Source organism: Sinohyriopsis cumingii, chromosome 10 (genome assembly GCF_028554795.1).
Source record: "Sinohyriopsis cumingii isolate HCF-2022 chromosome 10, ASM2855479v2, whole genome shotgun sequence".
In the NCBI taxonomy this organism is placed as follows: Eukaryota; Metazoa; Mollusca; class Bivalvia; order Unionida; family Unionidae; genus Sinohyriopsis; species Sinohyriopsis cumingii.
The window spans coordinates 65,964,916-65,981,090 of record NC_142970.1 but is presented as its reverse complement, the minus strand read 5'-3'; the positions used below and the strand labels follow the sequence as shown (position 1 = coordinate 65,981,090).

Sequence of the window (16,175 nt, the reverse complement as noted above, 5' to 3'; positions counted from 1 at the left end):
AAAGCGCGGAGATATGAGGAGTTTCTCAGATTTGGTTAGACGTGTGTTAATTTTCGGCGGTTAGATAAATATAAAACTAATTTGCTGTGCTAAATAATGGATGCATTTCCCAGACAGGATTCAATGTTTTAAGTATTCTGCATCGAAAAATTAGTGTAACTTTCTGCGGAAGGCAAGAAGTTCCTAGCTCCAGGGGAGAAGGAAGTATTTTCTCGTTATAAATTGTCCAAGGGATAGGTATCTGGAAGTTTTAGGGACACGGAACCTTAAAGATGCAGATAGATGTTGCTACGATCCAAGCTAACGAGTCTCGAAGGCACTAGATAATTTTCCTTTGATAGTAGTTGGTAATTTGGTCTTTAAACTTATTGGTCTTAAATCTATACATCCATTTTCCTTTGATATGAATTGGTAATTATTTGCTTGAAGCTTTTTTATTCAAAATTCGTACATCAAGTCCCCATAGATTTAAAAGATAATTGTTTGCATCTATTTACCTTAAATGGCAATTATTTTAAAAGTTTAATGTATTACTTTTGATACGAGTTTGATAGGATTATGTGAATTTGTCGTAAATTATATGAATCATGTGGACTAGAGAATTGGTATTACTACGCCTGGAACAGTTGGTAGCAAATAATATAGTTAAGAAATGAAGTAAATTTTATCGATTCATGTGTATAATAAGATAGGAATTATGTAGCCGAGAAATCCAGTGCTTGCCGGTAGACAAATTAAGGCAGTCAATAGTATGTACTTCAAGGCAGGGCGCTCGGCTTTAATATATATAGTTTATGTCATTGATAAGTTAGGGATGCAAACTACCCGTTAGGGTGATACATTAATCATATGTACATGGTTTGTGTACCAGTTGTCAGGCTGCGAACTGAACCATATTAGCCTCATTTTCTGTTAAATTACGATGCGATAAGGGCTAGAGTTCGATTCAAGACTTAACTACCTGACAAATATTTATGTTGTATATTTATTTATTTTTAAGAGGTAAATAGGTCTATACTAGCACCCTTACAGCGGGAGAAAAGAGCAGATAACCAAGTTAATGTTGATGACGCGAAAGATACAAGAGAGAGACAGAGAGAGATTATATATTTTATATAATATATCTCTGCTCAGATCTATATTTATTCCATCCATTAATTTCATATTTTATTTTATTATTTATTCGATCCAAACCATCGTGTAATATTATATATATATATATATATATATATATATATATATATATATATATATATATACATACATACAATATAAGTTAGTGAAACGTAAGCATACAATTATAAGCAAAATTGCAAGATGTTTATGAGTTATTTACAAAATCAATGCTCACACGAAGAATAAAAAACGGACAAGAAAATATGAAGTACAAAGGCAAACCAAGAAACAGAAACGAATGCAGTAAATACATTATAATAACTATGTATTATATGTTTCACGCCCCATCGATGCCATTACTTTGAGTGAGAGAGTCTGACACCATTCATGAAAATAAAAGTATTTAGGCAGTTCGATTTAGTAAAAAGTAGATCACCGGTTGCATTAAATGACCATGATCGGACAACAACGGTCCATAACTCCATAATCATCTTCAATTATTTTCTCATTGTAACTTGCATCAGATATTTGACTATTATATAGCGAAGATAAGATATAGAAAAATGAATGGTGAATGAATGGACAACGGTTAACGATGATATTGATTGTATACGTTATAATGGAAAAAACTAGCTGTTTCCTTGAAGAGTAATGGTTACATTTACTCATGAGAGAGAGAGAGAGAGGAGAGAGAGAGAGAGAGAGAGAGAGAATGTGTGTGTGATTTAGATTTTTAACGTAGCTTTAACAATGTTTAATTATATTGCTACGATGTCTGCGTTGTGGGAGTTTATAGTGATGTCTAGCACTGGGACATCATGATGCAGACATATAGCATGATGATCCACCCAGTCACAATATCCTGACACCAGGCCGACCAGTCCTAACACTAACCTGTTAATGCTGACAGCCAAGCGAGGCAGCTGTTAGTACCATTATTGTAAGTCTTTGGTATGACTTGTCGAGGATCGAACCAACGTCCTCCCGCATCCGCTAGGCCACCGTAGCGATATACACTCATAAAAGAAATATTTCGAATATTATCTGCCGCTAAAGTAGTCCTTTTTAAATTGATATATGACAAAACACCAGTAACGTATCTTTAGTACCACACACTATACAAATTTAAAACAAATCAGGAATTATGATCCCTGAAGTGATTTTGTAGATTACATTTGTAACTAGGAAAAGAAATGAAAATAGGTTTTAAGAGTAAAAAAGTTGTACGCATTGAAGTATATGCAAACATTTTACTGGCACATACAATAAAAGCAATTTGTAGCATCACCATATATATATATATATATATATATATATATATATATATATATATATATATATATATATATATATATATATATGTGTGTGTGTGTGTGTGTGTGTTTTATCCAAGTCTGCAAAACCATGGTAGTTTTCGAGGAGTGATCAAGATATTTCCAGCATTTATTGTTGTTTTATATTCTGCACATATACAGTCTCCTAAATTGTATTTTATACTTTTGTATAGTGATACTAGCAAATTATGATTGTATTCGTTCGTTTCCTTTTTCTCGTTTTCATAGTTGCCATCATTAGTGGTCTGGTGGACGGCTAGAATTGTGTTGGACGCGTCTATGACTCGGTGTTTCTGCTTCCGTGCATTTAGAACCAACCAGTTATCATATGCTCTACGTCCAACCACAATTTCAGGTATTTCATGCCATGGATAGGATGGTGACGTGACGAAATAGTCCTCTGCGTCAGTTCTGAAACGTTTACCCCTTTTCTTCGCCACCATTGTTAGTTCCTTCCAAGACGACCCTTCCTCCATTGTTATATTATCAATATTGGTTCTTCTGCCGATAATCAAAGTATGGTTATGGGATGCTGAATTATCTTGAAGGATTTCAACTAGTGTATCAACCAATGTATCTGTGAAAAGGATGTCACCGTTAGCGAATGCATACAAATTGGACTCGTAACTTTTCATCGCATCAATGTACATATACTTCAGAACTGGAACACCATCCGCGGCTATGACTCTTAAAGGCAGAGTCACCCAGCCAGCAGTTTCACACGTCTTTGCTAGTGCGGTTTCGTTTGTGAATATAATCGGTAAAACGAAAGGACGAAGTGATAACCAGTTCACGGTAGTTATATTATGAACTAGTTTCTTGTCATCGTTATCAATCCAAGTAGTAAATAATGTAAGTAGAGGCTTTGTTCGATTTTTTGTCAGTTCCTGTACCCTTTGCTTCCACGGTGATATTATAGGTTGACTAGTAGCTTGGACAGCTGGGACGGATGGTTGTTTAGAATCTGGTAAACATATAGTTGATCTAGTTAGTGGTATCTCAGACTGAAAATTGCTGACGTTTCTGAGATCTAGAAAGTCATATCCTAATGTGCTGTTCCCAACAGCAGTCTGATTCCCTTGGACATCTTTTAACAGTGTCAGAATTTTGATACCTCCGAAGGCGTTATAGTACAGATATAAATAAGGACATAATGAAGAAAAGAGAACGGTTATTAGTATAAGCGACTTCCAGCGACGACAGTAACGTCCCCATAAGATTCGAGTATCTGAGCACATCTCTCGGAAATGATGAATGTACGGCCTGCAAATAGATAAAGTACCATGCTTTTTACAGTGATATTGTATTTTTTGTCGAATGCTTAGATATAACAGTTTCCATCAGCAATTTACATATTAGGATTTCATAAGTCAATAGTATCCCTATGTATTGTGTTAAAGAAGGATGATATTACATGTAGTTCACGCATCGCTGCAAATAATAATAGTAATAATAATGATAATCATAATCATAATAATCACAATATTGGTAATACATTAATACCTACCTGCCTACCTATCTACCAACATACATGCATACTTACATACCTCTATGCATGTATACATACATACATACATACATACATACATACATACATACATGAATCCCGGACTAACAAGTAGCAAAATATTACATTGCAAAAGGTAACTGCAATCGCTACGTGAACGTAACTTCTCTTGACTACTGCTTTTGAAAAATCTGGAATTTATCCGTTTCCAATTCAGACAATTTTAAATTCAATGTTCGTTCCATCAACCATTTGCCATGTGAAGAATGATGCCTTAAAAACCAGAAAAAATATTTCCGAATCCTCTCAGCGGATAATTACCCTCAGTATGTTACAAAAGTCAAAATACCCGAGATAGATAAAAAATATGAGTGATTTCATTCAGAAGAGAAATGTAGCAAACGTTGTCCAAATGCACCGAAGGAAATCATTCCACTTGTCCTTACTGGTAGCCTAGCTAAGACGAAGAATACCATCATTATGCAACAGCCATCTGATTTTAAATATGACAAAAAATCTACCAAATGTAACATACAACTCCACAAGTATGAGTTCTAAGAATGTTAGAAAATCATCTGCCTCATCTGAGAAGTCTGTAATTGCAGAATTAAGGAGTGCCAGAAATATGCTCACTTTTTCAAAGAAAAAGAAGTATTGTACTACAGCCTGTAAAGGTATATGAAATCTCCTGTGATTAGAATCACTTCTTCTATTCAAACTGGTCCCCCGGCATATTATGCAGATGTTTTTACTGAGAATAAATGAGGATGGTCAAGAACTTTATTTGCAGATTATTCATCAAGCTGTTAGAGATTACCTTAGAAATGTGTAAATCTTGCTTTTGTTAATTGGGCAAAATGTGAAAATTGACAACACAAGACACACTGTACTTTTTGTTGCGAAAAATCATCTGTTAGGCGACATAGCTCAATGTTCGCCCACATTGCATGTATAATTCAGAAAAAGCTATAAATATTGTTTTATTTGACTTTGCACTGTTGTTATCATGGGAATCAATTGAACGGAATTATTGTATTAAATCTATTCACTGAATCCTTCTTTTTGTGGAAATATTTCAGTCATTGCCAGAGTGGAGACTCGATCTTATAGGTAGGATGAAATTAATGTTTATTATAATTTCACTTATAATGAATCGACCAAACTTTCTGCACTCTGATTGAATATAAACGGTAACGTGATCACGAATTTTGTATACATCAATAAATTCTATTGACTACGTTTAGATAGATAGAAGCTTCATCCATCTGCACCACAAATAATAACAATTCTCACCCACCCATGTCCATGACTTCCAACTAAACTTTGCAACACGCTGAATAAAATCACCTGTTGGAACTGATAAGAATATAATTGCACAGTCAGTCCTGCACTGCAACACTCACCCCTCTTGGCACAGAATGCACAGGTTGTACAAGCTATACTTTTGAATGTATATGTTCCACCAACTCTTTAATAGAAGTTATATGACGAACAAGGGTGAACCATGACCTTAACAGAACTTATAAGCATTATTTACGTATATAAAAATACATATCACTATGCCATGAATGAATTTACGCACTGTCTTTATAAGAATGACACACTATGCTATAAATGAATGTATACACTGTCTTTACAAGATTAACTCATCTTTAAAGTACGAAATTGCTATCTTAGTGAAAATTTGTATATAAATATTATTAACTAATTGACCCTTTCAAATTGGAATCATAAAGATAATACACATGATATAGACATACCTAAATATCACTATCTTTAATTTGACATTCATCAGCAGTTTCAACTAATTATACACATAAGCATTTAATAAAAACTCAAAAATCGTATTATATTTCACATTTTTTGCTGTTTAATGTCCTTATGATCGTTAATCGTCTTAATCTGTATATGCTTTTATAAATGATATAATCGTACTTTCACATCATACTAAACGAGTTATTTACATCCTTTATTTTTGTTTGTTTCTTCAACGTCCTTCTGCTTCTGTTATTTCGAAAGAACAGTAATTATTTATGTTACTTTATCTTCCGACATTTAGGTAAGTTATTAGTCTCATCGACTAACTTGCAATACCTTTTTCATTACCTGTCTTTTCATCATTTAATTCCTTCTGCAACTAACCAGCTTATGATTATAGTGAATGGTACTTGAATAGCTTAAGATTATAGGAATGATCCGGTCTTTTCTTATATTTTCTTATATTTGGTTATAATTTTATTCACATACTTTTGTTTAAGGAACCGTCTGCCCTTTTGTGTTTTCTGTCGAATCATTATTCATCTGGAACTGTGACATATTATTGGTACCAGCAGGTGTCGAAAATTCAACTTTCATTACAGAATGGTTCCAATTACTAATTAAAATTCTATATATTGATATTTGTGTTCTGTTTTTGTGTTTATGTTATTAATTTAATTCCAGCCCAAATGAACTTCTGGACACAAAAATACTACGAAATTAATGTTAAAACACGAAGAAATAATCTTATAAGTAACAAGATTAAATAGTCTTTCACAAAAACAAATGTTATTTGTCATTAGAAATATATTGCTAAAATTATAATATAGAACCTGGACTATGTCAGGTTAGCCAGGGGAATCCAATGACGTTGGCTCAGGCCCAAATAAACATGATTATTTTTATTAATAGTTATCCTGATATTAAACACATACGCATAAAGAATATTTTGGTATATGTATTAGTTATTTACAGAAATAATTTTTTAAGATCTACAATTCAGGTCAGGTAGAAAATGAAACTTAAAGATGGACAAGGTGAAGCGCAAAGAACAATGTAACATTTCGAAGGCACATATTGAAATAAAACAAATGAAAAAACCAACAAACAATGAAAATGACATATACATACTACTTCCACATATAAAAAAGAAAGATTTATGCAATAAAACTTTCTTTATATTATTAGTCAAACATTCATGTAGTCCAAACATTACATCAGATGAAATATTCTGAATGACACAGATTATATAAGTAACAATATAATATTAATATAGAAGTGAAAGTGCATATGCTATTACGTTGTATTTTCCTTTAATGCGCTTGATGTCAATAGTGTTATCCTGCAACACGAAGCTCCAACTTACAAATCTCAGATTTTGTTTTACATCTTGCCAATGAAAGTAAATGGGTTGTAATAACTAAACACAATAATCAAAGAAAGTACGGAGCTAATATACAATTTAAAATGTTACAGTGGTAATATTAAAATCAAAACATTCCTTCTTGTTTATGTAATAATTGCTCTGGTGCTTGTTTAATTTCTTAGAAAGATGGCACACTGCTTGATCTACAACATTTTAGTCTTCTTCAGTCAGTACTGCAACAACCCGACATCACTTGCATCTACAGACATTTCAAATATTAGACTGCAATTTGGAGATTAACGAACCTTTAACCTATCAAAAGCCTCCTGAATTTTTTCAGACCCATGAAACATCATTTCTTTGCTCAACAAATTTGTCAGGTGTTCTGCAATTATGGAAAAATTGGAAAATAAATTCCGATAGCTTCCAGGCATGTCACACAATCGCATCAATTGTCTGTTTTTTACCGAAGGGCACATGGTTTTCAAAGATATCCTTGACTATAGCATCTATATTGTTTAACCTATTTCCCACTATATGTCCTAGAAACGTACCACAAGCACGATAACACGCACTTTTATATAAATTACTTGTCAGATTTGCATAAATGAGTCTATCAAATAATTTTCGAATTGTTTCTAAGTGATTTTTTATCAGATTTTTACAATTATCCAGACCAGATATAATCATTTTCATTAAATGTTGAAAAGTACAAGGCGAACCATTCAACCTAAACGGCATCACTTTATGTTGATAAAATTCAGCTTGAGTCACGAATGCCGAAAGTTCCTTTGCCCCGTCCGTCTGTGCAGTTTGCCAGCATTCTTTCTCATATTCCACCTATGTGTGGCCTGAAATCAATTCGTATTAATATAAAGCTTTGTTCAGTTATGCTCTGTTCCGAAGCTCAGATTTTTGAGACATGTGTTGCATCTACACTTTTATCAATGCAGTCACCGATTCTTAGCAATGTAACTGAATCTGTTTTAGACATACTGTTTACCTTTATATAGTCAGCGCACATGTGGAAAGTACTATCTGTCTTGTCAGATACATGTAGTTTAAACGCAAAATAAAGGTCACTGCTAAGTAATAAATGAATAATCTCGATGGGTATAGACTACACACCTCCGAATGTCACGGTTCGTGAGACAAATTTACACGTCGGAGAAAAACATTAACAAAGCCTCACTTACTCTACTCCATAAAAAAGGCTACTTTCATTAGCAGATGACTTCTCAGAATTTGGCAAACTACCTAATAATAACAGACTCTTAAAAGCTTCTGTATCACGCAAACTTTTAATAGTGATAGGATTGTCAGAATCATTGAAGTGTGATATAGAACCCTTCGACATGAACGGTTCATAGTTCTCTACATTAAAATCAGACTGGGGCTTGCTTGACCCAACAAATTTAATCATTTCAATACATGAGCGTTACTCTGACCTCTTAGAAATAAGACCACTTGGAGTAGATCCGTCTTATTATGTAGCTTATTGTTCAGTGTGTATCTATCAGAAATAATGTGCCCTGACGACTGGTTCGTCTTATCATAAACATGATTTATAAATGTTGTGCCAGTTTAAAATTTAGAGGTACTCGTATCAGACTGAAATACATCAATTAGCAGAAGACTGCTGAGTGAAAGACTTAATGACTAAAGAAACTTTATGCTGTAAGTATTACTCATCATCTATACCAGCAGAATGTTCTCAATTATCGACCTTATGCTCATCAAGGTCACTTATGGGCGCAGTAATTGAACTCTTCAACTAATATGAATTGTCTGAGTTTTTCAGGCCAACGTTCTTGGTTAAGCAACACCTATAACACAACTGCTCTTTTTACCTTAACCAGATCACAATTAGTAACGTTTTGTATTGACAGAGACGCGAGCTTTGACAGAAAGTACGCTTTCTAATAAATGTCCAGCACTTTTGTTCAAAATCAGGAAAATATGTATCTACTTTTTCCTTAAAAAAAGAGGGTACTAACCAAATATACTTATTAACATCAAAACTTGAATTTGTGTTTAATGTGGGAATATGTTTTTCACTTGCCAGTTCTAATTCTTTTGACCGAAATTAAAATTCTTTTTCTTCATTTTTGTCCTTCGCTCTGCATTTGTTTTACACTCCTTTTTTCGTTTCGCATTTGCATTTGCATTAACTTTTCGTCTTCTTCTCTCTTTCTCTATTTACAGTTCCAACGTTCTTTCTTCTTTCTATAATTACATTTCTCTTCCTCACCTCTTTTCTAATTGCATTTGATTGTCCTATTTCTGTAACTGTAACTGTTCCTCTCTCTTCTCTTTATCTAACTGCATTTGTTTCTCCTCTTTCTCTTTCTGTAGCTGCAACAATATTTGACTCAACTGAAGCTCAACCACACTACCATTCTTGCATTTTAATTTCATTTCCATAACTTGCAATTTAGAGCCTAAAGAAGTCTAACCAATCAAATCCAACGCACTTTTATTCGAATTCTTTTCAAGCAAATATTGGACCAAAATATTTGTATTTCTTTCTTCTTTGATGAAGGTTTTACCTCAGATATATCCTTTCTTGCACGCAAAGCAATTATTCCGCTTGCAAGGTGCCTAACTGTTCATGATTAGGATTTCAAATAAAGGTCTCCATTTTATATGGCATTATAAAAACTTTCATGGTTTAACTCAAGATTTCTAAAATGATACATAATACCAGGTACGTAGGAACTTCAAGTTGAATACAAAAGAATACAAAGTGAAAATGAAAAAGGACTTACGGCATTGCGAACTAAACACCAGAACACTACTAGAATGCAGACACAAATCCTAATAATGAAAGTTCTCAATAAACTTGAGTAGAAACCCAAAAAAGAAAACAAACTCTGAAGGTGATGATGTGCCTGTGAATGGCGTGTAAGATGTTGATGTGCCGAGAGCATTTTATTTAAACACAGTAGTACAATCCAATGAAAAATTCTTCTTTGAAATTTCAGTCTAAATTCAAGTGTATATTTCCAAAAATGTTATCAGAGCACTTTTGTGTCACCGGAGAAGAAATAATTTGAATAATTCAAAATCAAATACAGATCACTAATTCGAGAGAAACTTGACTATCAATGTCATGTTTATGCACCAGAAAATCAAACTCTGCTAATGAAACTGGACATCATTCATTAGCAAACGCTCAGAATATGTACTAGTACATTGAAAAATACATCCTGAGAAAAATTACAAATATTAACACGTAAACTACCGTTACATCTTATATAGAATGAACTGACAATGAGATATGCAACCATGATATCCATACAGGACAAATCACCCATAACAGATTACTATTGAAAAATATGATAGATGTTTCAGATATACACTGATACTCAATTTACCAGGAGGAAGACGAATACACGAATTAGCCAAACAATTGAACATTACTACACTACACTCCGAACCAAATAGATATCCTGACCTCTCACCCTGGATAAGGAAACGACACCAGTATTGACCGTCTTGCATTACCGTTAGGTTCCAGATATGAATAACCAATATAGATAATGACAATAATCAAGTCGATACTGGAAAATGAATATAAGGACTACATTAAAATATATACGGATTGACCAAGATCTTTGTAATGTAACAGAACATCAGCCGCTATATTAATCTCTGATATAAACATCGAGCTAGGAGCAAGACTACCATATGGCTGTTCCATATGCACTATGGAATTATGGGCCATTGGTCAATCCCTTCATTGGGTCATAGCACAAACCGCTACATGTAATATATTGATTATGGACAGGCTAACCGTTCTGAGATCGCTTGAATCGAACATTTCGACTAGTAGAGACAGATTTCTGAAAGACACAAAACTTCTACTCAAACAAATTGAGTACAACGACCAAACGGTCAAATTTTAGTGGGCTCCATCACATAATTAATCTGTAATGAAAAAGCCGATCTTAAAGCCAAGGAAAAGCTAAATAGTCAACAACCAGTTCTACTAGTGTATAGCATACATGAAATCTATAGTCAAATTAGATACAAGATTGATACTAAATTACAAACGGATTCGGACGATTGTTCAGAAGAACGAAAACAATTCTCTATCCAAGATCCAGCCAACAGGAACATCAAATCACCCAAAACAACTTTATGCTGTGACCAGAAACTAATCAAAAGGATGAAAACGGGAAAACCACTACTTGCACATAGTTTTGGTAAAAATATATCTAAGGATAAAATGACGGGCATTACTTTCCCCTACTGCCCCACACTGGAAAACATTAATCACATCTTCAAAGACTGCCCAAGGTACAGAAGCCTAAGCAATATAAAAACTGGATGACAGATTAGACACCCAGATGTCCTCATTTATAGCAAAGTTAACAACTTGAGATTGACATGCAACAATAAGTTCAAATTTAGTGACGAAATTGGCAAGAACGAGAACGTCTACAAGAAATACTTCACCAACGAACAGTACAAGCATAAAACAAATGGATGGAACAGCGATATGGTCCTGTGAATGGAACAGGGGAGTCCGACTGCTGATGGATTGAACGCTTCGCTTCCGATCATTCGGTACTGGCATCGCTTGTGCATGTTGCAGACCCGGCTACAGTTATAATGGTATACCCTGCCCCTAATACGTCATGCCGAGAGTAATCCATTTGGCCAACGGGCAATGTAATCATATAACAAGTTCACGGGTCTATGGCAATGATAATTGACAGCAGGCCACCGGAGTCGCCATTGTAAGAATGATAGGAGTCACTACGCATATATCGATAAATATTTGCACTCACAAGTCAGATTGCTTATCGTGAAGAATTCGTTATACAATACTATACAATACTAATCTCTATTCTACTATTTGATCCTTCTCTCACAAACGGGCAGTGTACATCTACCTTATAACTACTGAAATGTCCCCATATTAGTCAATATAGGTGGAATAACCCCTAGCCATCATGCTCCGCCATACAATATGTATAGATTAACGTAATCTTAAAAAGGGTAAACATTTAGTAAGACACAAACTTAGTTCCATAAGGTGATCCTAAACCCAATATCATCACGACCCGATTCGCGATTTGGCAATCTAATATATAATCAGGCAGTTAAGACTCCAATTAAATATATAAGGTGGCCGATACCCAAAACCACCAGCCCCTCCCATCCCCCACACAAAGCGGGACATACATAATAGTTACAAATGAGACCTCAAATTAACACGCTACGACTAAATGCCTCGGCATGCTACCCAATCAAACTTACTCGATTGACGTACACAACACGCACTCCCTCATACCAGTATAAAACATCAAAGACATTTTTGGACTTTGCTTTATCAAGGAGGCTTGTTGCACCTACTATGACACGCTGCCGCTGTATTGCTACCTTACTCGCTTGCAGCGGCTAGATATAAGTAAATAGCGGGTTCTGCAAACATGAATGCGTGAAAGCAGAGGTTCTCATACCTCTTTAGCCAACTAATTGATTATCCAACTATGTGGGAATAAACTAGGCGAGTATGACATGTGGGTTAATGCGACTTTAATCAAATATATTATCGTATAGTATGGAGTCTTGCCAATCATTGTCGACCGTGTGCAGAACAAAGAAAAGACAACCCGAAATTGTAAAGAGTGCAAGCTCTTGGAAGTTTTCAGCCTGGTGGAAATTGCACAGTGACTCTTGGGTTTGATAGAGTTTATGGAATGGTACCCGACGAGCGGCATTTAAGGAGAAAACTAGCTTTCTAATAATTGCTGAAAGGTCTATTAAAGAGGTGATGGGTGTTTGAAAGTTCTAAAGTTTAAGGCGGCGTCAAAGGATGAGAGACGTGCTAGGGTGAAGGAGAGGAAGGAATGCACGCTAGAAGAAATGACTAACTTCCAACCCCTCCACGAAAACTTGATGAGGATCCAAAAGTAGAGCGCCTAATGGGTCATCCAAATCGGATGTCGGACGGGAACGACGACTGTGGGAGTAGAGACAAATGTGGCCAAAGCTGTGCAGTTTGCGGTGCTTTAACTTGGGTAGTAACAGTGGTGAGGGAGTGGAGTAGATGGAGAAAAAAATGTCCCTTTTCAGTGTCACTCAAATAACTTGAAAGGAGATATGTTAATAAGTTGCCAAAGCGTTTTGTTTGTATGTGTTTGTGTAGATATTTCTCTTCCCCCACAAAACGATAAAACCGAAATCTTTTAACGTTCTCTTGTGAAAGTATGTGTGAGAGGTATAACGTCACTATAGCCATTTCCTCCCCTTGCTTGTGACTGTATTCTTGCATAGTTGTGTTTCAAAGCATGTATATTTTATCATCATTCCTTTACATTCCACCACTCTTTGTGTGTGATAGGATGTTTGCGTGTACGTAAGTAGAGAGTGTGCAAATAAACATTCATACCTATTTTGTTTGATAGTACGGGTGTGAGTTTGTATGATATTCGGGAAGCTGTTATTTGATAGTATATGTGGAGTGTTTGGATTATGATAAACAAGTGAGCAGTGTATTGAATGTGTGTGATCTGGATATTAATCCAATTACAGGTTACTGCATTGAAGAGATGTTTGTTGGAATATGAAGGTGTGTATTGGAATGTAAACAGAAAGGTAATAGGATTACATTTTCCCTTGTGCCCATTAACAATTTAATACCTAAATACCTATAACCGTTTCTGGACCTTTCACCACTTGCAAGGAAGCATCCAATTTCATTAGACTTGTAACACTAATCGATCTCCAGTGAATTAAACGTATTAATCTCTATGTTGAAGCTAAGTATCTCATTGAATGAAAGTCTCCGTGAACATAACATATTGCAGGTATTATTATGTAACGGTTCCATCGATTTAAAATGCGTAGACATTATTAATTTTAGAATACTTTTGAATGCAAAGCATGACATTATTCCCTAGTGGTGATTTTCTTTGTCCATGATGATTGCTAGGGACATGATAGGATTAATATATTAAAACATGTGCATCCACGTTAAGGGAAGCGGTAATAACTGAGACAAGAGTGGGCTTTGTTTGCAGACATTTAGTTTGCAAAGAGACATTGTTAAACATGGAGCATGTGTTTCATAAGAATATTGTAGCATGAAGACTTGCTTTGCACACGTTATTAGTATAACAACTTTGTTACTTTGGAACAAATTATACTCACAGATTGCGACTATATGATTGTTCGCAAATTTAAACGTTTACCTCACTATAACAAGCATGACCGTGAATGAATTTCAGCCTGTTGACAATGCAAATCATCCCCCCCTCTGTATTAGATGTACACCATTCAAACACTGAAGACTATATGAACTATGCTAATTACAAATTAATGAAGGTCAATGCATCCTCGCATTTATCAGTGGGTTCTCAATGTCTTCGTTTGTTCTAGGAGTTATATATACATGTATGTCTGAGTGGATCTGGATGTGTATGTGTGTGTTAAAACATATAACAGCGTAGTTTCGTTCCTGTGTACGCTCAAAAACGTGAAGCTAATACAGTGGATGTTATAGAATATCATCTGTAGCGTACTGCTTGAAGTATGATAAAAGCATGTTGTAATATGGATAAGTTACATTATAAAAGTGGTAAACACAATTTTTTCTTAAACAAACGAAACCATCCAAATGTATAATAATGTTTTAATTGTGATACTATTACTTTTGCTATATGTTGAGGGATTCGATTGATACAATTGATTTATAAAGAAGGCATTCATGTGACATCGACATAGAATAGCTATTTAAAAGTTTCCTTTCTTCTTCAATGTTAGAAAAAAAACGTAGACTAATATATTTATACTTTTCTTTAAGTTTAAATTAATTAAAGGTTGAAGTTAAGAATCAATTTATTTCTAAATGTTTTGAATTTGTGCCTTTGGTATGCATATATGAAACTGTGACAAAAGATTGTGTTTGATGGAATCTGTTTTTATTCACATTTTTTGCATTTGTTATGTACTTTATAATGACTGAAGTTCATGGCACACCATTAGTCTACCTCGCCCACTCAGATCTTTCTCATTCCTTCCTGTTTTACCCTAAAGATAACACCAATTATTAAAATGTCTTTGTTAGTCGCGCATGCTTCAGCTGAGCTGAGACCTAAGGGGACGTCCATTAATTATGTCAACAATTTTTAGGCAGTTTTTTACCCCCCTCCGCCCCCCCCCCCCTTGTCAACAACTGTCAAACTTTCAGTGACCCCCCTAATAAAATTATGTCAAAATTTTTTTTACCCCCCCCCTACAAACTAACCATACTTTATACGGCTGGCTTTTATGCTAAAATAGAATTTTGGAAATTAAAAGGTCTACAAATAAATTTTAATACATTTTTTTCACTTGTTTAACAAATTTCAAATTGACTATAACACTTTGAATTCATTAAAAAAATCGAGACTTTATATTCTAGCTTCTATCATCTTCCCATGGGGAAGCCAAATGTCCCTCAATTGTTATAATAGGCATAGTGGATGATTCATTAATTTCTTCAGATTAACACCATATGTGGTTAATCTGTCTACAGTCTACAATCTACATTGAATAAAAACAAAATAGGATGATGCATGACTATGACTTCCTTGGCAAGAGCTCAACCGGTTTAGGATTAAACTGATGGGCTGTTGACGGGCGAGCGAGTGTGTGCCATACCAACGCACCGACTAATTTCCTATTTTTTGATTTATTAAATTTATTGTAAAAAATAACATTGTTGACGTCAATTTATCTTGAACTCCCCCCTCCCCATGTCAACAATTGTCAAACTTCTTCAACCCCCTCCCCCCCCCCATTTTGTTGACATAATTAATGGACGACCCCTAATAGTAAATCATGCATTCCTCAGTTGCCATAATATGCACCCAGACCCCACGTGGATTTACTTTTGTAATTGGACGTTAGTCTCACATAGCATTGCCTTTCAATATGTATATAAAAATCATGCTTGTTAGTCTACATCAATAACCCTGCCTGGAAACCAATACGATTTTCTTCAAAATACCCCACACCTCACCACGATAAAAAAGAAGCGAGAAAGAAAATTTCAACCTCTTAAAATACTAAATTAAAGACAGAAATGCGTTAATTCTAA

General features: G+C 34.8%; 1 protein-coding gene across 1 annotated transcript in view; it reads right to left on the bottom strand.

Moving 5' to 3' along the window:
• Positions 1-2,352: 2,352 nt before the first annotated feature.
• LOC149790299 (ras-related protein Rab-5C-like) overlaps positions 2,353-16,175 on the bottom strand; it is a 65,329-nt gene continuing 51,506 nt past the window's right edge. The window contains exon 6 of the mRNA XM_089972341.1: positions 2,353-3,713. Within this exon, the coding sequence (XP_089828467.1) occupies positions 3,625-3,713 (89 nt within the window). The 3' untranslated portion in view covers positions 2,353-3,624. The remainder of the gene's footprint in view (positions 3,714-16,175) is intronic.